General features: G+C 41.3%; 1 protein-coding gene across 3 annotated transcripts in view; it reads right to left on the bottom strand.

The window, feature by feature from the left end:
* Positions 1-26,358, bottom strand: part of TBXAS1 (thromboxane A synthase 1) — a 234,144-nt gene that overhangs the window by 168,153 nt on the left and 39,633 nt on the right. For 2 of the 3 annotated variants that reach the window (XM_026083866.1, XM_026083864.1), the window contains exon 2: positions 12,055-12,148. In XM_026083866.1, coding sequence (XP_025939651.1) covers positions 12,055-12,148 — 94 coding nt within the window. Of the gene's footprint in view, positions 1-12,054; positions 12,149-23,312; positions 23,916-26,358 lie in introns of those variants that run through there. The other variant, XM_026083865.1, reaches the window with a different exon arrangement.

The raw sequence follows: 26,358 nt of genomic DNA on the forward strand, positions 1-26,358 counted from the left end.
AAAGAATGTTAACAGCCTCTTTTTACAGTAGTGTTGTCAGAGGAGGTGTGGGGGGGAAATAAACCACATAGAAAACAATTGCCAATTTGTGGTCTTGACCATTTAAAAATGGATCCCAAAATAGTCTGCTAAATTGTTTCACCCAGAGCAAAATTACCCATGTATACATATGCATGCACACAAAACCAGCATCTCTTGACACAGTGCTGATGGTGACTGCAGTCAAGGAAGAAACGTTATTACATTCCACATTGTGAAAAGACCACAATGCAGTAATTATTCTGAAAGGTTTTCACAAAGCACAATTATTAAGCTAACATTATCTTATTATTGTTTGTTGCTATGGAGATAATATAATCAATATATTTTCTGGATTGATTTTTTTTTTTTAATAATACTAGCACATTTCACAGTATAGCAAGATTTAACTCAATACATTAACTGATTTTAGTTTATGATTGGCAAAGTCTTGAGGCAATAGATTGCAATCCATCTCATGCCTATTATTCTATCAAGACACTTAATGTCAAAATCTCTGCTGCAAAAGCAAGTTTTCCTTGTTGAAAATGAGCAAAAGGATAACAAATTTCTCTGAAGAGAGGCAATCTTCTAAACATGAATTTAACACTTATTCATATTTCTCCTAAACCAAACAAAAATAGTCAGACTGACTAAAGAAGTAACAGAAAAGCAAGTTCTGTTTGAACTCTCAACTTACAATGCTTATTTATTCCAGCAGGGATGTTTTGAGGCATTATCCTCCTCCATGTAATATAAACTTTTCCTGCAGCAACCGGAGGAAGGCAGCAATCGAGGCACTGGGCCAGAGGCCATTGGATGCGAAGGCAGCTCTCTGCCTTGCCGCAGCCTTGTTTTGTGCAAGCTTGGACAAGTCGATTACTAGCTGCGCCCCTGTCCAGCAAAGACAGCAGGCACTTTGCCATTGGTATCAAGGGGCTGGGAAGCACAACTGCTACAGCCACAGCCCTCAGTTTCCTCATCCATAAAACTAAAAGAACATGTCCTTTCTTCCCCCACTTCCAGGTCTGCCTCTGCAGCCGGTGAGAAGAAAGTGACTGCTCCTGGTTTTGGCCACTAGTTAGTCCACAAGAACCGGATTTGATAATTGTACATAGGAGGATTTTCAGATTTTTTCCCCCTCTTATATGGCTGTACTGTGGTTAATTGCTTTCCTCCCAGTCCCAGAGCTGACCATGTTTTGTCATCCTGGTTTGCACTCAGACCAAAGTTTACAAGAGTAGCATGCTAGACTGTGTATCTAAGCAAGAAAAAAGGGGTTATAGCACCATTTGAAAGTCACAAAACCTATTAGACTTCTGTGAGAATCACAGGGTTACGCTTTTAGGGGCCCAAAGTGTGATTTTAGCTGCCTTAGGTTAGGCATCAGTATATGAGCATTTTGGCCATACTGAGTACATCACCTTGAATAAAATATGAGATTATTAATAGTAATATTTCCTCCTTCTCCCTTCCCTACAGGCACCACATTGGGTGGTCTTGTCTTTCTACTTGAAGTGGGCTGGAGCCCAGTACTGTAATTTTGGACTGGCTGGAGGGGATCTATCAAGAATGATCATTCACAGATTAAATATGTTGCCTATGCAACACATCTGGCCCTTCTGGCCCAGGGGATAAGCAATAGAGTTAGGAATTCACATTTCACATCCCACCCCCTGTAAGACTGCTACACTGCCACTAACCCAAATAGAGACAGCGATGCTTTATAAGCCACCTTTGCGCTCCTTGCGCTGAATGGTGCAGGTCATTCTCTCCCATCAGATTTCTCCATGATGCCACTTTTATCCAAAGGGCTCTGAACTGCTATATGGGCAGGCACTGCAGTGTGTAAGATAAGCGCACGCATATGGTTGCTTGCCTTTCCGCCTTGTTTACTTTTATAAAGGGTATTTCTGCCGGATGGGGGTTAGACAAGTAGGCATGATACTCATTCAAAGAGGCCACTGTCACATGCACAACCTTAAAGGACACCATCTGTGAGTTCATCAGCACAACAGAGTATTGCTTAACACACATTGTTTCCAATATAAAGAAAAGCTTCATTTGTTTCAAACCACTGACTGCATGTTGTCCACCACAATGCATTATCATGCAACAACCCGGAAACTCTGCAGAAACAAAAAGTCATTTAGCTGTGGTCAGTCAGGGGATACCAATTTTGGGAACAAGAACGATATAATTACGTTCCTAAGCAATTTGTCTCAATAACAAACAGACAGCACCTCCGGTAAATTGGCTACAGGTCTGTTTTTACCACTCTTACTCATAGTGAGAAGAACCTAATATCAGTGAGACCCTCTTCATTTCAGTGCTAGAGGACTAAGACTAGTAATCAGTGTCCTGCTGCAAAGGTTGAGGCTCACCATGCTCTGCTTAGATACACTCTGCAATTGCTCTATATCACCTTCTGGTCAAAGATTACAATTCTTTCTGTTCCCCCTTTTTATTTATTTATTTTTTAAATGAATCAAGTCACAAAGTGCCCATGAGAAAGCTCAGTATTACCCCCGCAACACAGAGACTGAACTTTGCTGCTGGAGGTTATGAGCTCACAGATAGCAGAGAGGGGCCCAGCTGCAGGGGGATCCTGTCTCCATGCAGCAGGACCGCTCCTGGAGCTCGGTTTTGCCCATGCTGCTTTCCTTGGCTGCTGCATTGACCCAGACTGCTATAGGAAAGCGCTGGGGTCCTACAAAGAAAAGCTGGGAATGAGAGGCTGTATGTACAACGCAGGTTTAGGGGTAATGGAGCAGACCACCATCATCTTCAGCCCTTGCATGGGTCACACTAGGATGCGAAAGGCTCTTGAAAACCTCCTGCCATGATCCCTAAATACAACTTCACCTGGAGCACTTTGCTCATCGCTATGAGGAAAGGTGGATCCGAGACGAGACAGCGGGCGGACCCACAGCCAGCCCTCCCGCCCCACAGGCTCAGGGCTTCCTTTGTGGGCTCCATAACAGCGCCGTGTACAGGGAGACAGGAGCTGCTCGGGGGTTTGGGCAGAACAGGCCAATTCCTCAGGAACATTTTTACTCTAGTCAACATGCCGACTCCGTACAGATTTCCAGTGGAAATAAGGCACACACAGCCTGGGTCTCCTGAAATAACGATTGCCTCCAGAAAGAAAAAAGGTGCATTTTCAGACTATTCTTATCTGATTCATGATTGTATTTGTTTTAGTCAGTTCATCTGATTGTTTTCAATTTTACCTGGAAACTCCATTGTCTAGTAGGCTCTAAAGACAGGCCACAAAGCATCAAATGCTATAGAAAATTAAACTCAAGCAAGAGACCTCAGAGGACTTCAGTGATATAGGACTTTAAGTAAACAGAGTGAAGAGATAAACAATGGGGAAACCCAAAAAAACTTTACGCTAAATAAATGATGTCCTAATTAGAGCTGCTTAGTCTGGCTCTGCAAGAACCCAAACACCTCCATGTTTGTATTTGTGGTTGTCTTTCAAAGGCTTTTTTTTCCTTTTGCCTTAGGGAGTTATTTATAGGGCTATTATAATTTGAGGTCTGGTCTTCTCAAGGCAGGTCCTCCATCCAGGAAATGAAATAGCATTAGAAAATGAAATCTCATGTTTATGAGGTCTCTCAGATGGCTCCTTGGGGCATTGGGGAAAAAAATAGTGAAAAATATAAACACAAATATAACTACAAGATACTTGCATGGTCCCTAATTCTATCTGTCATGAACTATATGGGACTTTTTATTAAAATGGAGACCTCGGTATAAGGTCACTCATTGCAGCTTTTTCCCCAAAGCATTCCAATTTCCTCCTTCTGTGTGATAAGGAACCTTTTCCAACACACCTTGGCTACAAGGTGTTCCTGGCCAGGAATATCCTGAAATTTGCAACACAAGGAAGGATAACTCAAATGCTGCCCTTCGGCTGCCTTGCCACATGCTTCTTACAACACTTTACACGTTCTGGCGTACTACCTGATCAAAGTAGATTTGTTCATTCCTTTGCAAGCTGTATCCTTGACGAAAATCATTCACTAACTTCTTGTTCATATCTCTTTGAACCTTATTTCCTAGACTACCCTGTTGAGCCAAAAGGTGTCATGTCCTATCCCGGACTTATCACCTGCTATTTCCTCTCAGTCTACAGGCATAAAAGCAAATAGAGCCTCCATCAACAAAAACTTTGGGATTCCCTATCCCTCTTTGTTCTGCTTGTCCAAAGGGCACCTGCCTCCAACCCCTATTCTCGCTGCATATCTTTTTCCCTTTTCTTGAGTGGAATATAATCATGGTGTTTGAACTAAATTTCTCAGAGAATACTTACATTTCTTATCAACACATATGACTTCTTATGACTCCTCTAGCCCAGCCTTCAGTAATTCTACTTAAATCACCTCTGGCCTCATGCTACCTATGAGGAATTAACAGGTTTGGACACTCCCAGAATTGAAAAAGGCCATCAGATACAAGCACAAAAACTACAGAAGATCAAATCATCATTTGTGATTATTTTCTATTTGGTAGTTTTCATTCTTCTTGTCATAGGGTGAAATAAAGTGACCAATGTTCAGTGAGTGCGTTGTTTTTTGTACTGTTGCAGTTTTAAATATTCAGGTAGAACTTTCCAAAGTTAAAATATTTCACTTTTTTACATTTCCCTCTGCATTACAAATGCTCTAAAATTGATGGAATATTTAAAAGTTTCAAAATAGAAGCAGGAAAAAAAAAGGCTAATAGCAAAAAAAAANAAAAAAAAAAAAAAAAAAAAAAAAAAAAAAAAAAAAAAAACCACAAGAGTAACCCAAGACAAGATCAGTCATTCCACTACATTGCACGGTGACATCAGAAGGAAAAACTAACTGCAATTTGAAATGTATGTTTTTAAAGCAGCAAGTTTTTAAAGCTACCAGTTCAGACTTCCTGTTGAAATTTTTTTGTTTTTATGATTGGCTCTCAAATAAACCTTGTTTGAGCCCAACTCTGGTTGATTCTGGTTTTGCATTATTGTCTATATTTAGGCATGTGTAAAGGCCTCTGATGATGGCAGAATTAGGATTACTTTTCAGTTTTGCATCCCTCAGACAAGATCAGTTCTTTTTTTACACTTCTGTGTGTCTATGCAACCGATAGTTTCATATCAAATTGCATACTTTTCACACACACACAAAAAAAAAAACACACTCCAGAAAACAACACTGTTCCACCTATTTCTCACAAAACAAGGGGAGCCTGAGCTTGCAGCAGCTGCTTCACGTCTGCACCCTGTACACAGCTACTTAGGTTCGCACAGCTCTGTCCAGTTCTGTCCCGGGGCCTGTTCTGCAAACTCAAAACTCTCTCCGGTAGCCTCTCCACTGGGCTAAGGACCATGACTGAGATTCAATTTCACACTCAGTTCCTCTTAGGGAAAGTTATGTTTCAGCTCTACTTCCTGCTCGGGGTGTGAAGGGGGCGTTGAAAGGGGGAAGAACCAAGTGGGTCCTAAGCTTGGTTTATTTAGATAAAAGCACAAGGAGGTAATGACACGCAAGCACACTATAGGCAGCAGACAACAAATACCAGGGATTTGATGGCACATGTTCCAACAGGCAGGTCTCCAAAGCCCTCTATTATTCATTTTAACATAAACCTTTGCAAAACTGAGATCAACTAACTGTAGTGGATTAGATCTATACAGCAGCTGTACCTCCCTGCTTTGGGAAAGGGCAGGGGAAAGTATCTTGTTTGCCACCCTTTCAGGATGACTTGCTGTACAAAAGGCCAGGTTTTTATTTGAAGAGACGTGTCACACTGTAAACATTTCTAGTAGAGCTTGGGTTAGCAGCACTTGTAAGAAAACCCTAATGAAAATAAATTGGTACGTATTTACCCATATGCTGAAGAGCATATGGCTAATGCATTTAGACATTGCTAATGAAGTTAAGACTCAGCTAAATTTGTTGGCTCATGGATAATGATTGTTCTCAACAACCAGTCTGAGCTAGCTATAATTTTAGTATTACAACTGATACCTGGCTGTTATTATAAGTATTGGTGCAGCTGACATAGAAGGACTGTTTTTCTGAATGCGGATTTCTGCACATTGCAATAAGAAGGGGAGCAGCATATGATGCTACTAAATTCCAGATTTACAGGTAATGTGAACAAGTTACAACCTCGTTTAAAACAAAGAAACTTCTCTTACTCATTGCAGCCCTGGGTCTGTCTATTGATTTCTTTTTTAATTCTATGGACTAATAGACTGTATTTAGTCCAATGCCATTCTCTCCAGGCCAGTGTCATGCCAATGTGAATACAGCCAAAATTTAACAGAAGACAATGATTCCTAAGAAAGAGTCTTACTCTTTTGAGCCCTGGTGTAGAAGCCATTTACATTCATTACCACAGCTACTTGACTCTTCTCATTTAGTCATAACACCAATGTTTTCCTCTTCAACGTGAGGGTCCCTACTTCTTGTAGGAATACTACTCCTTGGCATGATCACAGGGGTTAATTCTAGAGCCCAGGGTAAATTCCAGTATGAATGATTACACTGGGTCTACGTGTATGTTACCACCATTGCAATTGTACATTATCTTCATTCTTTTATCCCAACAGTTGTACATTATCTTCATTCCCTTATCCCAGCCATTGTGGAACATGGCTGTTTGCTACTCACTGTTGCTACATGTCATGTCAGAGATGGCTCTAATTCAGTGGTACTTACTGCTTGAAGGGTGGGCTACAAATAACCCCCTGGGATTTGCTGTGATGAACATGTGAATATAGCCTCCAAAAGGCAAAACACATGGCAAGCTTCCCCAACATCACTATCAGGAGCCAGGTGTTATTTCAATGATGCAGATCCCTACTCTGATGGATATTGCGTAGCTATTTCTCAGTTGTCACCAAAAAGCTATCCAAGAGCAATCATTTCAGTCATTTTGGCCTAAGCTGGAGCAGAACGGCAGCAAAGTGTCCTTCAGCGCCATTATCTTGGGGATCCACCTCACTCATCCGCTTCACTTACAGGCCATAGCTCAGGCCTGGCCTCTATTCACAACGCTACTGCTCTGTGCCTGTTGCCAAATCATTTAACCTCCCTCCAGCCTTCAAATCTCTGTCTTCTTCTAAGGGCAACTGCCCAGGTCTACTGGAAATCCAGCCCTTTTCAGCAATATACAGAAAAATGGATATACAAATTGCAAAGACAGAAGGCGCACAGGCAATGAGCTATTCCTCTGAGTATAAAAGAGACAGTGGCGACCTGTTTCTTCTCTCAAAGGAAAACATCATACATCAAAATAGCAAAACATCTGTCGTGACCATTACCACCTTCATAGCTTGAGTCACCATTAACTACCAGCAAAGCAGCCTGGTCATTTCCCTCTTTTCTGTCACATAAGACCTGTCTGTTGCTTCGTATATCATAATACTGTCTCTAGCTTCCATAAAGGTTATTTCAAGCAAACCCATTAAAATCACATCCAGGGATATCTTGTGAACACTGCTAACAGAAATATCGAGTGTGAAAAGCTGAGGACATTGTGTCTTTACAGACAACTTTCCACAGTCTGCGTCATACGCACTCCTTTCCCAGAGGCTCAACCTGCTGTCACAAGCTCAGGGGAGTAGCTGGGATGAGCCACAGCCTGACTCTTCTGAGAGACCAGAAGTCCAGGCTGAAGCCTGCAAATGACAATTAGCAAAGTGGGAGTCAGTTAATTGCAATGTCTGGATTTCCTGCATTAGATTGCTATAAACAAATACTGCACTGATTTTACCAGGGCATCTGACAACTCTAACATCTGGTCAAAGAAGATGGCACAGAGTATCAACTGAAACTAGAAAGATGCATGTTTTTGAGGAGGAGAGAGACTGGATTTATAGACATATGAATATACATGTAAAAACATGGCTAATCCCAAGTTTTCTGTCATATTGCATACTGTAAAATGGCTAGGTTAGATCTACACTGCACGCATGCATTTCATTTGATATGAATATATGGACAGGCCTCCAACTCAAGAGGAATTTTCCCAGGACTTAGCAGAAGACCTGAAGCACCCCATGAGGCTTGCAGAGGCAGTCAGCAGCCCACAGTGGATGTGCACAGCCAACTGGGGGAGATAAAGCAAGGTTGGCTCGTGATGCCATGGCTGTCCTTTCTGCTTCCACACAGGGAGCTATCAAGTGGCAAAGCACACACACACCCTAACCCAGTCATCTCTTGTTTATCTGTGCAAAGCAACACAAAACCATATGCAGGCTTTCACTGTCAGTGCAAGCCATGTTATTCTTGTAATTAAATCCAGGTCCACAGCCTATTTGTGAGCTCCTCTTCTTCCCTTCCCCTTTGCCCCCCTCACTGTTTGCCTCTCTCCAACCTTGTTTGGGTTTCCATGCTGCATCATTAAATTCCATAACACTAAGGACTGCAGCCTCTCTCTCTCTGTGTACCAACCTGCTGCTTTCTAGGCTGAAAAAAAAATCAGACATGGGGTTAATTTCGTTACTGCCAGGACTCTGCGTTTTATTTTTCTTTACCTCCAAGTCAAAGGATGCTTTTGGCAGATGTGTAGTGGAAAAAGATCATGTTTGCTCTCGGCTTCCTCCCTGCGCTTCCCCCCACCATCAGCCGTAAAACAATGCAGCCCAGCCAGATCCCAAACTGAAAGCAGGACAAAGCGCCCATACAGCCCCCACTGCCTTTCAGCAGCAATGGGCCGCTTTGGGGTAGCCCAGGAACTACAAGTAGGCCAGACACGACTAAACAGAATAAACAAAGACTATCCTGTCCCGGCTGAGAGGGGCTAAAGAGAGTGATGTCTTGCATTAAAATGCAAGGCAGCAACACAAGCACGCAGCCAGTCAAGAGCATCACTGGAGCTTGCTAGGAGCAATGGGAGGAAAGCAACGCATGTCCATGCCGACAGAAGGGCCCAAAAACATATTACCCAACTGCACACAGGGTGCAACTGCACATACTGCCTATCCCCCCCATCCGTCACTGCCTTTTTAGGGAAGGGACAGGAGATGGGGAGCGAGCAGAGCACAGCCACTGCAGCAGGTCAAGCGTTCACCGGGGCTCCCCAGGAGGAAGGGCAGTGTGAGGTGCACATGCGTTCTCTGCTTTTGGTGCATTGGCCACATAATCAAGCCATTAGTCCATGAATTAACAGGAGAGTTTTGCTTAGTTTTTTCAACAGCCGGCAGCTCTGAAGCCCACAGTGGCTGCACGTGTGAAAGGCCACGCTGTGTATACCCTCATGTATCCTGTTACGCTGCTATCGCAGACAAACCCAACATTTTTCCACAGATTTCTAGGAAAAATGCAGTATGTGGAGCGGTGGGGGAAGAGTCAGGAGTTTCTAGCAAAAGAGTGGTCTGCCTGTTGCAAATCCACTCTGGGAAAATTGAACATGCTGCTTTTTCTTTCTTTTTTTTTTTTTTTTAAACAGCATAATCATGTTTACTCTTACAGATGTACCCACCACAAATTGTTCTCATGCAAAGGCAGAATTTTTAATCTAATATCTTGGACTCAGATAATTTCCCAGCTGCAGAACTGCAATAACTTGGTATCTTCTCATTTTGAAGATAAGCCGATTAACATGGATATGTTTTAGATTCAGGGTGCGATTATCTGTCTTTATTGTTCTTGAGAGAGAAAGGGCAACTTACAGTAAAACAACTTTGTTTTCCCCAAGTCAGCCCTTAAAGTCTACTTCTCTGTGACAGAGATAGGGCTTTCCTTTTGCCTTTCATTTCTCTTACCCCCCATAACTTTCACTGCCTCTTCCTCCAAAAGGCTGTATTACAGCAATTTGTTTCAGGGATTTCTCAGTCACCACATTTACTTTATGAATATAAATAACTTCTCTTTCAAAAAAAAAAAAATCTCATGGAGAAAGCATGAATTTTCTCATTTAAAAAGACATTTGAAGTTTATTAAAAAAAAACCACACACATGCCCCAGCACTCCTGCTTGCATTGTTCATTTACTTTCAGGCACACTTACAGAATAATAACAATAAAGGCAAAAAGGAAGATAAGGCCTGTTATTCCATTTATACATATATAGGGTGGAGTAAAATTGGAACCTTCGTTAATTTCACTAGAACTGATTTACTCCCATGTAAGTAAGGGAGAAGGCAACCAAATCCTTGAATTTATGCCATTAAGAGCTGAAAATACTGTTCACTCCTACAATTTAATCCAGAGCTTTTGATATTTGATGTTTTCGCTTAAATCCCCAGGTCCTAGACTTATCTGATTATGTCAGAGAAACTCCCCTCCTCCTCCATTTTTCCCCTACTTTTCTAGAATTCATACTCTAGGAGGAAGGCTTAGAAACATGAGTTAAGGACACTCCTTGAACTGGAAGGCATGTTGAAGTGTTTTGTCTTCGCTTCCTCTTCTCAGTCTTATTCTAGTGCAGGAGTTTTCAACCTGTGTTGATTTATAGACCAAATGCAACCCTAGAACTGTACAAATTACATGTATGCAGATTGCTGTACAACACAGATGACTTTATTCTTCTCAGCCACCATTCATGAACTCCTCTGAAATAAACTGTTCATAGGTTGCAAACCACTAGTCTGATGATTTAGTGAGAGCCTGGCTCATGCATTTTCCATGCATAACACATTGGCAATACTGGGTAGGCAAAGGAGGATCTGGCCTATTTAAAAGAAAAGCTCTTTGAAAAGCCAATTCAATGAAAAGATATGGTTGCATACATATTTAAGTAAAATATAAGTCTATCTTTTCTTTGTTAGCCTACTTTAAGTGAATTTAGTTTAACTGATTTTCTTTGATGAACACAACTTTCGTAACAAAATTTGACTAATAGATCACAGAAAATGGCTTGCAGAAACTTTCCCCTCACATAGTAGTACAGGGTAAGTCTACAACATATCAGAATAACTTAGTCTCCAGGCAGCTTTTCATACAGCAAGTGTTAGCAGGTGACTAATTATAATGGAATTTTGTCAAAGAGCCACAGAATGAGTGACTTCATGGCATCCAGCTGAATTTAAACCAGAACAGTGAGGGCAAACAGGTCTGTACGCCACATAACCAGCACTGTGTGTGGGGGTGGGGGTGTGTGTGTGGGGGGGTGTTAAAGTTATCCTCCATTTCCAGCTCAAATGGATCAAGGGCGAATCAAGTCTACTTTTTACGCTGTCCTCTGAACGAAGTCAGATGCACATGTAAAAATGGTATTTAAATGGGTTTTATCAAATAATGAGTCAGATATTGACAGAACAATCACCACGAAGACAAAGGTAAGAGGCACTATATTCTCATCAATAATTCAAATCTCAGGATGGATATTGATGACCATGCACTTGAAAGAGGGAATTTTTATTTTACTTTACGATTCCAACCAGAAAACTGGCAGGTCCTCATTATTAACAGAGCTTGGACCCACAGAAACATTATTGAAACCGAGTAATTAACAAGAAAAGAAAAGCATTAATGGACTTAATGACAGGGAGAGGGGGAGAAGATTAAGGGAAAAATCTCATGCAGGATCCCCAATACTTCCCCTTTCTCCCTCCCCCCAGTCTCAGACAGTAACACTTGTGGCACAGATCAATAATGTTCAGTGGTATCTAATTCCAGTTACTGGGTAGGAGCAAGCAACTTTACAGGCTTATATAATAAATGTGTATAATCAGCAAAAACACAAACAAAAAGGTACTATGAGCCAAAACCACTCAGCACAAACCAGTTGGGGCTAGTTAACATAATCAGCTCTATTTACATAACTAAGTTTGTTTCAACAAGGGCATGAACTTTCCTGGAAAAGCTCAAGTAATTAACTGCAGAAGCTTACACATTTTCTTTCCCTCAAGTTCATTTCCTCCCAAAATTAGCGCTTCTGGTACAAAACTCTTTCTACCAATTCACTCAAAAAGGTGAGTGTTCTTTCCACAGGCAGCTACTTCTTGAGATGGTACCACTGAAGTGTAGGATGCTCTTCAATTCCTCCCACCTCCTATCCATTCATCCCATCATTTTGAATAGGTACAAACAAAAATGTTTCTTACCTCTTGAAAAAAGAGCAGATTTCCAATGAAAGGAAGAGGTGGAGGATGTCTGATCCCTACTTTGGCTAGTCCGGAGAATGCAGAGGTGGAGTACCTGCAAAAAAGAAAAAATAAGGCAGTAAGTTAATTCTGGGCCTTGCCATGACATGATTTCTCAGAGTAATTGGTTCAGCTGGACTCTGTGGATTTAGGGTGGGAAAAGAAGCTCTCTGAACAGGACAGACAAAACAGCCAACATGGTGACATTGCTCTCAGCAGCTCCTTGGTCACAGAAATAAGTATAATGCACCAGTGCTTCAGAGGAGGCAGCAGAATGAAGAGACTCAAATACAGGCCTGCAAACTTGGGCAGCGGAAATAGAGACACCCACAGAGAGTCATGTAAAGCAAAAGTGACTCTCTAAAGTTACGTGAAGTTACAGTGAGATCAACAGATACATTTTGGGTTTTGACTATTGTGGCACAGCTGGGAAAGGAACAATACAGATCTTCCAACTCTATTTTCTTCTTCTTCCGTCACCACTACCTATACAGATCACAGAACAAGAATTCAAACTAGTCTCAGTTGTGCATGAGCCAAGACACTGTCAGTACTTTCAAGTCAAGCCTAGTATTTGGGGACAGATATGCTGATTAAGTGATTTTCCAGCTGCCAGTCAGCAAATTAAACAAAGATAAAAATACAGAGAAACAAAACCCAGGCTGAAAAGCTTCATGCATCCTTTATTTCAGATGAAACTGAGGCACATTGACAGGGAAAATATTGAAAAAAGTTACAAAACAACCCCAAAACCTTTTTTGTTTTTTTTGTTTTTCTTTCTTCACATGAAGAATTGACTTAAGTTAGTGGCCTTAAGCTAGTGAAACCTGAAAGGGCAAGAGCGAACAGCAACAGTTGTGTTCAGCCAGAGACACAATACTACTGAATACTATCACTGTAAGGACCAGAGCAAAAGGCCATTAAGATTAATGAAGGCTACGTCTATATCAGCACTTGGGCTCAGGGGAAGAGCATAGTTTTAAAGCGCTCCCCCAGGTGTCCCCACTTTTTGAATGACGGTTCCGTTCTCGGGGCGTTTTGGTACCTGCAAACCACTCTCCCTCTGAGAGGAAATTAAACTTGAAGCTCTGCTCTAACCCCCCAGCTCTTACCAGGGCAACACAGTTGTGAACTATCGAGTGGTCCCTCCCAACAGCACTGAACTATAAAACAGCTTCGCTTTGAACCACAGCTTTGACCCGTTTGGTCCCAGGATTAAATGAAATCTAGCTCCCAATAAAAAGCCTGAACTGCATGGAGTGTAAATGTAGGGGGCACGATACCAGCTGCTTCAGTCTCTTGAGTTACTCCTATTGCCCTGAATTACATGATCATTTGGTCACAGCCAGAATCAGTTCGCTCAGATCCCGATGAGCTGACTCCCCTTAATCCCAGCTTACAGCCCTGCTGGCTCCGAAGAGTAGGCTCGTCCATTGCTATGACTTGGGCGCTCTCCTCCTCCAGGTCCAATAACCTATATGTGCCTCATTTAAAATACCCTCCATGGTGCAAGCAGGAATATTGTGGCTTATCCTAGCAGACAAACAGCGCATGAGTCCAGGGGTGGGGTGGGGTGGGGGGCAGGGAGGATGCGGGAAGAGAAAAGAACAGTTGGTAACAGAAAATGGTCCTTTCTTCTAGCAGGGGAAAAAAGGGGATGCTGGCAAATGAAATATATGAAATAGCATGAACTAAATCTCACATGACCAGCAAAACAGAATGGGACTTAAGTATCTAGTTAGCACCTTTGGGTACTTTGGTTTCCTGAGAAAATTTCCTGCAACACAGCACCTATTAATGGGTCTTCTTTTGGGAAGGTATTCGACAAAAATTACAGTCAGAAGATATAGATTTGATTATTTTTAAATAGCAACAATGTTCTGTGTGACAATACAAACCTTCAGGAATACAGAGTCTGAATAAAAAAACGTGTCTTTAGTATATGCAAAAGCACTATTTTAGTATGACAAGGTACTGTAGAAAAAAGGTGCCTAAGTCAACATTATACATTTTATATATATATTATTGACTTTTTGGTTATTTAACTGCTTTAAAAAATAGGAGATTTTTATTGAAACAGCTAATACTCTTGGGAAAAAAAATGTTTTAAGTTAAAAACAACAAACAGCCTACACTATACATTTTCTTCCACCAAAGAGAGGGAGGGTTTTTGCTGCTGTTTGAAATCTGCCTAAAGTGTCTTTGTGTCATAGCAAAGTCCCCATCTTCTGTATGTAAACAGTGGAAAAGATGACTGTTCTCTCAGTGAAGAACAGTCAATTTTGCAGCATTTTATTCTTCATGTTTTTACTGCAAAAAACAGGACAGATTGCAAAACACCATATTGAGCTACAGTTAACTACAAATTTCACTGTGGACTGGACACTCTGTAGACTCCTGATCTTCATGTACTGCAAATGGAAACATGAATATAAGAGAACACTATCTCACTCAAAGTAAATGATGATGATGGCCAAATATTTTAAAAGGACAACAAAACTAAAGAGTGCAGAGCTCAAAGCTCACCACCCAGTTTCACAAGACCAGAACCACATCTAGACTCTGAAAACGATTTGTCCTTAGATTAGTAGCTCATCTCTGTCAGCTTCTGAACGTTCATGGCAGCTCCATACAACTGAGGATTTGCTCTTCTTTTTCCTCTTATCACACAGTTTTCTCTGATGCTTTTTATTCAGTTATATTTGAAGTAGGTTTTCAAAAGGCATGGAAACATGGTTTACAATGAGATGGGAAACAGAGGCAGCGTTGTCAAGCTACATGCTGAAATATGACAACTAAAGGGCAGGGCCAGCAGGAAAAAAAAGAAATCTCACCAGTATACTCATATAGCTCTACTCTGTGATCCACAATATTTCTGCTATTGTTGAAATATCTGCAGTTTTGCAGAAAAGAAAACAGTATGCAAGTGCTTAAAGACTTGTGCTGCACATGCAAAAGAAGGTAGATCTTACATTTCACAGGCGATCTTGACTTTGGCCATTACTAACATTACAGCTTATGTTTTGCAGTCTTAAACATATTCTAAGAGTTTGGAGTCCCCTCACCCCCCTTCTTTTTTGCACCTCTGCAGTGTTTCAGGTCATCCTCAACTTCTTTTTTTGAAAAGGAAGCAGCAATTCAGTCCTGCACATAGCAGCGAACATCAGCAGTGCATGAATCTGACAACTTCATGGCACAAACCTTTGCCTTTTCAGTCAGAAGCAACCGATAACTAGAATAGGCTAATTTATGTGATTCAGCACAACCCTGGCACTCGCTTTGCCAGTGACTTCCAGAGCTGTGTGCTAAGTGTACTGGGAAACCAGACTCCAGGTTTTGTTGCTGGGAGGGAAAGGTGGGCTAGAAGCTAGAAAAGTGATCACGGGCAGGACTGTCTTGTGCACAGTCACGGCACATTCATCTGGTGAAGCTGTATAACTAAATGAAACAGTTTTGAGTCTTCCTTATTACTAGCAGGAAGAGTTTTTTCTTACTCTGCTACTTATCACACTTCTGTGTTAATTTATCACAAAAATTAATCTTTATCAGACCTCCAGACCTTCCAGATATAAAACGCTGTGTCTGTCTGTGTTTGCTGAGGGTTGAAACCCAGCCAATGCCTAGCAAATAGAAGAGACAAGTCAAATGCAAAAAAACTGCTGGCCTTTTCCTAGGCTGAAGAGTATTTACTGGGAAAAGGAAAGGGGAAAGGGGGAAAAAAAGTCCAAAGCTATACAGAGTTTTGATTATTGCTCAAAAACATGCAGTTGCATTTTTCTTCTTAAATACCATATGCAGTTCTGATGCCGCATCTCAAAGGATCCAGAAATAGAAGAGATACTGGGGTGGTGGTCAAGATGACCAAAGATATGGAACAACTTCTGTACAAGGAATGTACAAACAAGCAAACAGACTATAATCTTAAAAATCTTAAAATCTAGAGAAAGAAGTGACTGCAGAGGGATAGGACTGATATATTTAAGATCCTGCATGGCATAAAGAAGATAAATTAAGAGTAGTAACTATTATTTCTAAAAAATACACTAGTAAATAGGCAGGTGGTGTGATGGAAAATGAAGCACTTTTTCACATAATCATTATTCTAACTTTGGAGCTCCTTGCCACAAGATGTTGTGTATACCAGAAGTTTAAAAAGTTAATGACAGGAAAACCCACCAAGAATATTAAGTACAAAAATGTAACCTTTGTTTTAGGAAGTCACTAAGCTGCAGGCTCCCGGGAACTCAGAGGAGGTATTAGGGGAAAAAAATATTGTTGTATGTTTGCCTCATTTTTCTGCTCTTTCTGTGAGCACCTGATGCCACCGTCAGAGAAAGGATATTTGAATAGATACATTCTTCGGTCTGAGTATATCCACTCCTCTTATCTTCATACTTGCTTGCATGTTTGGGTTTTTTCCCCTCCCCCCCTCCAAATGAATCCTTAACCCCAAATAACCTGTACTTCTGACTCATGCTTTGGGACAAATACAATCTCTCTGAAATGTATTTTATGGTGAAATACCTAAAAGGCTGTATTTTTGTAAGCAGGGCTCTAGAGTTTGCAATACATCCTGGACTGGTGGACACCACAGTAAGGGCTGAATGAGCAATCTATCAGCTGGCAGCTTTAATCTATTAATTTAACAGGTGTAAAAGACACATGGCAAAGATGAAAGGAAAAGGGTGAAAATAAATCTAAGCTTTCTAATTTACTTTCATTATCCTTAAGCAGAGTACGACTCTGTGAGCTTCCAATAGCAAAATAAGAGATCAGTGTTACAAAACCTAAAAGATAAAACCTCAGACACTTCAGTTTTGTTAAGAGGAAGATAGAAAGGAGTCTTTGTGGAAGGAAAAGGGCATGAAAAAAGATAAAATTCTGATGGCAGCAATATATAGGGGACAAGGAAAAACCCAGCACATTCTCACTCAGAGGAGAAACATACCCTAATATTTACACACATCGGGCTTCCTGCACAACTATTAATTTAAAGCCCTAGTATTGTATTTTGAACAAAGTGACAAGACATCAAAAGGAACCAGAGGAACAGGAGTAATGAAGTAGATCAATAAACAACTCAATAATTCTCTGAGGACATTCAAATGGCCTCTCAGAGCTACACAGTCCCCTTGTATATTAAACATGACTGTTAAAAGAAAGTTAACATACCAAATATATTCCTGTAGGCCAGCAAAGCTGATGTAAGCTATCCGAAAAAATGAGCTTCCCTCCACAAACCACCATGCAAAAAACAAGGAGAAACAATCAAAACCAACAGATAATTAGCATAAGTTGTAATAGATATATGTGACAGAACTAGCTGTGTTCCACCAGGCCAGTACTAACTGGTACTGCAAGAAAGAGTACTATATGGCCTACATTAAGTGCAAGCAATTTCTATAGCAGATAAAATTCAAGAGTCAATAGTTCTGCATCACAGAATTCAACATACCATTGAAATCACCTCAAATTTCTCTATCAACAGAAAGTGCATCATTCCTTCTACATCTAACTAACATATACCTAGTAATATCTGAAACTAGAAACCTAAACTAGAACACTCAAAGGAAAAATGATTTTTTTTAACCTCATTTTTGAGAGCTGGGAGATGCACTATTTTAGAAGACTGAGTGGGGAAACAAAGTATTTTGCTAAAATAATGGAAATCATTCCTGCCAAATAGGTGGAAAGGCATGAGGATTATCTCTTATTTGCCTCTATTTATGTACGTATACCCATGCCAGATCCAAAATGAACACTGAGATGCATTTTGCTCCTAAAGCAGGGATAATACACAAAATGATGGAAGCGTGTCCAACATTATAGTGACTGATTCATATGAAATGCATAAACATCTATGTGCTTGAGGAAGCATGGCCTCCCCAAAACATTGATACTATCATTGGGCTGGCTACAGAGTTAGACTTTCTGCTGTTAGCGCTTTCTAGAAATCACGTGTACTTGCATCATGAGTACTGCAACAGGATCAGTGGAGAGCTGCCAACACACCACTCTTTCCTCTAGTCTGATGTTCAGGACATGCGAGATAGAAAATGATAATTTGAGGCCATTGCAACTGAGGAACCCAGATCTTACAAGGGGACAAGTATTAGAGCCAAGGTAGATATCACCCAAGATGGATACAGTCACCTGTTTATTACCTTCAGGAACTATATTCATTTGAAGAAAAAAAGCAAGTCAGCTATCCAGCCCCCCAAAACATGCAAGTCTGAAAGAATTCTCTCCCAAAGTGGAAGAGAGAAAGATGGGGAAAGTGAATCTCTCTTACAACCTTTCTACCTAACCTAGACCCCTGAAGGTTAACAAAATGCCCGTTATTGCTATCCAGCAGCATCTCCGATGGAAATCAAGGTTTCTACTGAAAGAAAATATACTCAGTCATGTAGAGTACTGGACTAAGAGGCAGGAAGGATTATTGATCCAAAAAAAGATATAGAATATCCACAAGTACAATTTCAGTAAAGTCTAGCAGTAATTTTCAAAAGAGACAGTAGCCAGTTTGGGAAAGGTTGAGTACAGTAATTTCATTTTCAAAACTTAACAACTTTATACCTTTTAACTGTGAATTTGTGGGGCTGTAATACCAGATTTCAAGATAATGAGAACAACCATATAACCTGTGTTCTCCTAAATCACTTGTATGCACTCCCAGTGTTTGAATTTTGACATAATCGCACAAGAATAAGATAGCCATTACACACACTTGCACCATCTGCCTCCGCCGGGGCAGATGTTTTCCAGCTGCAAAACCTAAATGACCATACGATTATTATTCCTGGTGCATTAGCTGGTCTTTTAATAAAATAATGCACAGGAAAGGCCAAATTATATGCCCAATAGCACATTTACACCTCATCTATCTGCTAACAATCATTTTTTAATCCATACTGTTCTGGTCTGCTGAACAATTCTCTTACCATCTCTTATCACAGGAGAACTGATAGGTTCAAGGAGCCGGTTGTAACAGGACTGCAGGTTGTCACAGTGTGTTTAAAGTTTTGGGGTTGCTTTGATTTTTTTTTTTTTTTTTTTAATTAAAAAGACACCAGCGAATCGACGCCAATTAAATGAAAAAAGCCCATACAGAAAATCACCACGCTTCTCCAGAGTAGCCCTGCGAGAGACAGATGGTCCATACAACAGACCAACGACAATATTTCATCACCTCTCTCCAAGCACAGCCACTTCATCCTGGGCAGCAACTCTCCCAAATAGAGTCGTAAATCCCCAACTTCAGTGGTCAGCTCCCGAGCCCTCGAGCACTGGCCCAGCACTTTTAAACAAAACGACACAGATTGACAGCAGCCAATTTGTTGCCTCCTTGTAAGCACGTGGCACCCTTGAGAAATGAGTTGGGACCTCCTTCCTGCGTGCAAAGGGCAAAACTCCTGTGAGAAGGAGCCTTCCCATGCAGGGCCGGACATGAGCCTCCCAGGAAGCCTGTGTCAGAGCTGATACAAGCACCACTTTGCTCTTCCCTTCCATCTCTCCCCTCTTCACTCACGCATATATTGCGCAGCACGCAGCAGAAAACATTTCCACCTCGAGGCCGTAAGCGTTTGCGCGTCAGCCAGGAAGACTGAAGTGTGCATAAACAGAGGTGTTTTCATAAATATGATTTTCGGAAACTGGAGTGAAATTTCATAAAGTTTTTTTTTCCTCCCTCCCCACATAATTATATATCTTAATTTTCTAATTAGACATCTTAATTGCATAATTAAAAGGACATGAGTTTCAGCCTAATTAGTCTTCCTAATTGTTATTCAAGTTTATATCCTAGTGATGCAACAGTGTGCTTTTCCTTATGCATCTCAACCGTTTCTACATACTGGGAATAATGCAACGGATGAGGACGCAGCTTCATGTTTAAACAGAGAAAGGAAAGCCTGCCTGGGAGCCCAATAGTTCTAACTTTTCTCTGCCATAAAGGCGGCGCTCACTAGGCCTGTGGCCCATTATTTCGGAAGGTCAGGAAGGGTTGCAATGCTGTGGTCTCTGCATTCCTGAAACGTTATCTAGCATGCACATCAAATAGTGATATATCGTGCAGGCAAGGCCAAGTTATATTCCCAACAGCACATCTATACCTCGGCTGTCTTTCAGGAATCTTTTTTTTTTTTTGGTCTACCAGCCAATTTGCCTAATGTCTGTTGTTGTAAGGGAACCGCTTTTAGAGTTCAGGTCTTGCACCGCATTCCTCAACAGCAACAGTACGTACAGAGCCACTGACTGCTATCCAGAACAAGCTAGCACAAGGGCTGCACAGTCGCACCCTGCCAGGGAGACCTCTGGGAAGAACAAAACTGCTTCAAGTTTCTCAATGCCTCCCAAAGCTGCTGGGCCCAAGATGTGGACTTTGGCTGAAGAAGAGATGGGAAACACTGTCCTTCTTCCTCCTCTTTTGGGGCCAGTCTCTCAGTGCATGTATTGCAGGGTGGCAGGCACCAAAACAGAGACAAAAAAGTGTTACTGGGACAAGCCTCTTCTCCACTTGTACACTCAAAGGAGCAGCTGTGACAGACTGCAGTGAGAATTCACCTCCCATTAAACAGTTCTGGATAGATGCAGACAGACCTCATAAAAAGATTTCATGTGCAGTGTAATTTTTTTTTTTTTTTTTTTTTTTAAGTGAACATCAAGGGGCCAGGGCCACCATCCATCCTTCACACTGAACACAGCGGAGGTCCTGCAGACCAGAAACAGACGCGATCAGAGAGCTAAAGATCATTCCATAATGCACAAAGTCTGAATTAATGGTCCACCACCCAACTTTGTTCTGCATTCCCTAACTTTTGTGTGCTTGACTTTACAACCTTAATAATGTGCCTTTAATGCAATTTTCTGTGCAAGTTCTTGGGTTTTTAAGAACCTCATTAAAAATCCATCACATTACATCCCCATGGGTCATCAAAAGACCCGAGAACTACGGCAGAAACCTTTGCCAAGTGAGCTAATGGTGGAGCCGACAGAAATAGCAGGTTGTCTTTCATGCGAGGCACAGCCTGCCGGAGGGGCTCACTAATATTTGCTCAGAGCAAAAAGAACAGCAAAATTCAAGAGTGATGAGTTCAAAATGATGAGTTCCTCGCCAGGTGCTGATGCTTGCACTAGTGAGCCTGTGCCTGTTCCTCTCACAGCACTGCCACATCCTCTTCCTCATCCTCAGTCATGAAGCCATTCTCTGATGCCCTAGTCTCTGCTTCTCACTTTAACACACCTGCTCTGCTCCCCCTGCCCAGCCACAGCCGCCTCCTGCACTCAGCAACTGAGCCCTTCCCAACACAGTCCTACACTTGGCTTTTCACATCAGCTGTTCCCCCTCCTCCATGCAGCTCTATCATAGTTTCTCTTCCCTTGAACCCCTCCTGACCAGCCTGCTCACACAGGTCTCCTCCTTTTTTGATCAGCTTGGAGTTCACATTGTGCAGCTTCTCCCTACTCACTGGCTGCACTCCACCACACAGCAGCTGGGTGGAAAAGGGCTGCTGGAAAATCGAGCCAGCCTCCTCGCTCTCAGGTCTCGTGCCCAAGCCTTGCTGATGCTATTGCACGGGGAATCTATTACAGAAACGCTTTTCTGAGTTCCCATAACTGGAGCAAGTCAAACTGCTCTCAGGGACTGGCTACCTGGTCAACCCTCAGCACAGAGAGGATGGAAATATGTTCAAAGACAGAATCAGAAATATTAGCTTAAAATTATATATAAAAAGGGATTCCAATGAATGTGTGCTAACTGCAATTTTTCAAAGACTTAATTTGCCCAAATTTGCATGAGAAAGGCAAAAGGTACATCCACTGACACAAAAGCCACCTCCTCCCACCAAATACTGAATCCCTGAGTCAAAGCACAAAGAAGCTAATGTAAATCAAACAAAATGACTGAAGAGTATAAAACAAAACACTGAAAGATCCCCCAAAATAAAACAAGCAAAACAACATTTTTCTTTAGCCTTTGTCTCAGACACCATGGAGTTCATTTTAACTGACATTTTTCAATAATTCTGCCTAAGGCAGACACCAGTCCTGCAAAACTTGAAGTCCAGCTGGTTAGAGTTAGATAAAGCAATAGGCTATTGAAAATAGAGCTGTACAATGGGAGCATCACAAAAATCTTAATTTGTGGTGCTCTCAGACCCACCTATAATTAAGTATGCCAGATTAAAAATAAGAGTTGGCTATCAGTCTGAGGGCTGATATAAAATTTCAGCTCATAGCTCATTATTTTAAGCAAGTTACAATCCATTATTGCAGGGGGTGACAATGACAACATTGTCTGACCCTTAATTACAGGAACGATGCCATAATACTGTATTACAGACAGCCTACGATAAACTTGAAATTAATAGTGGAGATTCCACGTGCTCCCCATGACTTGAAAACTGGGTGTACTCTGATGCTTCAAGGAGAAAGGTTGCCTGTTTATTTCTTTTCTCACTCAGATTTTCCCTCTATTTCTTTTCTTTTCCATTATTACCCAATAAGAAATACAAAAAAGAACCCCCACTATAAATGATTAAATTGCACTTTTTTCTTCACTTTATTTCCACACCATTCAAGTACAATGGAGGCACAAACAACTCTGGAGGAATAATCCCACGTCCTGGCGGGTGGCTGAACCAACCACATTAAGCAGCATGGAAGGACCCACTGCAAGAGAGAATGCTTCAGGGAACAATGCTCTACTCAAATGACAATCTGCTATATCACAAAATAGCACCCACAGCTGGCAAAAAAAGCCCCAGAATTAAGCAAGAGAAGCTACCACACATACATCTAAAAAGTGCAGTGTGTTTTGCTCCCTGACTTAATACCACTACAATTTAAGTGAAGGGGATCCATAGCTCCCATAGCGAAAAACAGTATAGCAGTGTGGTCACCAAGGGACGATATCATAAATTCTTGCAGGGAGGAAAAGATGATCTGATCCATCCATCCTTAAGGCTCTTGCATACATGAAGAGTAAGCAGAAGGTCAGAAGTGGGATTCAAAGGTTTGTAGAAAAAGCAGAAAAAGTCAACCTCTTCTTTTCCTTTGCGCCATACTCGTGACTTTACAAGGTAGACCCCAAGGCGTGGGCTGACAAAAGCTTAGCCACCTGGGAGAAGGAATAACTGAGTCCCTTTCATAACATGAATTCATCTCATAAGAGATGGTATGAAGCAGAGCAAGGTATACGCATAGATTTTATTCCCTACCTGAGCAATAGCAGAATACCCTTTAGCAACCATAGACTTCACTGCAGTATCAGACAGGAAGACCAATGAAACTATTTTAGTCCTCTTTCTGTGAGCTTGAACAGTCCAAGTCACCAGCACCAGCCTGAGTAAGCATCTGTGGGCCACTAGCCAAGGCTGATAACTACTCCAAAACAGAAGGTAGCTGAACAGATGCCAAACAAAGCCAAAGAAAAAGCAGAATTTGAAACAGACTGGGTGAAAGGATCGCAGGAAGCAAACTTCAAGGAGATACTCAGAACTTGAAAAAACTGCCTTTAAAAAAAAAAAAAAAAAGTGGGCTCAACGTTGCTCCCAAGTGCCATCCAGCTGAAAAACAAAACAAAAACTTCAGCTTTCCTGGTGCTCTGAATCACCCATTCAAACAACAAGGAAACTGAGCAACTGAGTACACACAGGAATAGCACAACTGGGTATGTGCAAAATGTCAAACCCAAAGCAGGAAGGACTGAAAAATATTTTTCTTCTCTAGTCACCAGAAGATGCATTAACATTGTGCCTTACTTCTTAAACAGCAGGTTGGACTGTTTAGACAGAAGTATACTTTTTAAGCTGTCATGTTCCTCTCCGGGCTGCTGGTTATAAAAAAAAAATAATAATATTTTTTTTTTTTAAATAAAAATAAATGCTTGTTGCATATTATCTCATCTTCCAAGTGCACTTTGAAGTCCTTTCTGGCCATTGCTCCATGACACAGACAAACTCCAACCCTTAAGAATAATTCTCTTAACTTCTTTATAAAGAAACCCTTGTTCGACTCAGATAATTTTCATGTACAGGCTGACATGGAAATGGCTTTCCTGGAACAGAGTAGATTTTGCATTACTCTGTGTAATGCCACATGACAGCTTACTCGGCAGTCTGGTCGTCTGGATCCTCCATAACCCACACAGCAACAGTCCTCTTTTCCATAAAACAGTTGCGCACATGACAGGAAGAGCTAATTTTAATGAAGTGTCTTTGCTCTTATATCAGTCATGTTCTTTCTTAAACCTGTTTATTTGGCAGGCTCCTGGATGCAATTTGTAATCATTGCTCTCTGCTAACAACGGAATGTCCATTACTGTTGCCTCTTCCTTAGACTCTAGGGTTTTTAACATCTGACATACCGTCATACAAGTAATGTACCATACAAATTCAATAAAGATTCCCCTCATAGTATTTCTCAAAGAACCCACAGTTGCACTTCTGTCCTAGCTCACCCTCTCTCCTTCAGTTAAACAGTCTTTAATGTTCCTGGCACATGAAAGCAAAAAGCTTCAACACCTAAACTGCAAATTCACCGAGACTGTGACCATCTTCCCATTGCATCACACAGCTGTGTTGTGCACAGCGGGACCCTGGTCTTTGATGGGGCTCCTAGCTCTTGCTAAAATGAAAATGATACATAAATCATCATCACGGGGCACCCTGAAGGGGAGGGAAGTCTGCATACTATCATTCGATTACTTTTTAACTACAGCAATGAAGCAAAATTCCATAGGGAGGTGACGATGGTGAGTCATTACCATGAATGATTCACCTTCAAAGAGAGGCAAAAGGACAGCTGAAGCCCGGAGAAGTCGGTTTTCTTCACTATCTCTGCAAGAACCTGGGAGTAGATCAGTGATATTTTCCAGAGGCAGAGCAAAGAACTAGATGCTGAAATACAGAGGCTTTACAAGACATTGAGAAGTTGATAAAAGGACTGACAACATAATTGGGATCTAGAGCAGAAGAAAATAAGAGCAAGGCATGTTATAAACTATAGAAATCCTGGCAAGAAGAGAGGAGAGGAGGCTTGTCAAGAGAGGAGGGAATGGGCTGCTCAGCAAGTCTGAGTTTCAGAGAAGTCACATGCTGGAGAGGGGACACCGGATCCTCAACACTGTCCTCAGCCACATCACAAACAAGGAGATTTGGCTTCCAGGATATAGGTTCATTAATTATTACAGTTAACACAAGAAATACACAAATCCATCTAAAACAATGAGCAATTTTTAAGGCTCATAAACTAAAACTGAAAATAAAGATGTAGATTTTTGTAGTCTCCAGTGAGCTAACCATAGAACAAGAGGCTGGAGCCCTGGAAACAAATCTCTTTCATTACTGCTGGGGAGTTTGAGCTTAGTGCTGGTCCTAAGCAAAGCTGGACCAGAAAATCCAATCAATACCAAAACAGCAAAGGATAAAAAGCTGTGAATAGGAGGAATACAAATGAGAGACTCAGGAAAACATCAGCACAAACCACTCAAACCAGGTAAAACATAGTAGTACACAAGTCTAAAATACCGCGTGCCAAATATGGCAATCTAGAAAGAGATGACCCTCCCTGGCCACCATCAGAGCTCCAAAAATAAGCTTTAAAGTGCGTCTCAAGCGGTAAGCGAAACAGTGGTTGCAATGTAAAGGCCCATGAAAGACTATGAATTCCCATGATGACATACCACACTGCATAATGGCTGCTTTATTTGCCTACCCAGTCACTACACCAGGAATAGCTAACCCAAGCTAAGGTACTTTTGAATCCCTCAAGCGTTTAATGAAACCGTATTTAAATATATATAAAGTCTGTATCTATATATATAGATACACACACACATACATATACACATACACAAAATCTGTTCAGTTCTCCATAAAACAAAATAAATATTTAACAACTTATGTGTTTTGGTTGCTGTTTGTTTACCACATGAGGTTCTTTAGGTTATGTTTTTATTCATGCTGAGCATTCATCTTTCACATGCATCTACCCCTTGAAGGTGCATCTGCAGTAGAGGTGAGTTAAGATGACACTCAGCTACTGAGCATTCACACTAGCACCTTCAGAAAGAGCTGTTTTCTTGCTCCCTGGGAAGCTGTCCTGCTGAACAACATTCAGAGAAAAACCTAATGTGTAAGGCAGAAGATTTTCTATACTACAGCTGCACTGATTACAGTTAGTTTCGTTCTCTTCCATTCTTTGGGCTGTCTGCTGAAGAACCTAACCCTTCACAGCTCCTTTTACTCCAAATCCATGCAAAGG

This window comes from Apteryx rowi, unplaced genomic scaffold (genome assembly GCF_003343035.1).
Source record: "Apteryx rowi isolate R43461 unplaced genomic scaffold, aptRow1 scaffold_62, whole genome shotgun sequence".
NCBI classification, from domain to species: Eukaryota; Metazoa; Chordata; class Aves; order Apterygiformes; family Apterygidae; genus Apteryx; species Apteryx rowi.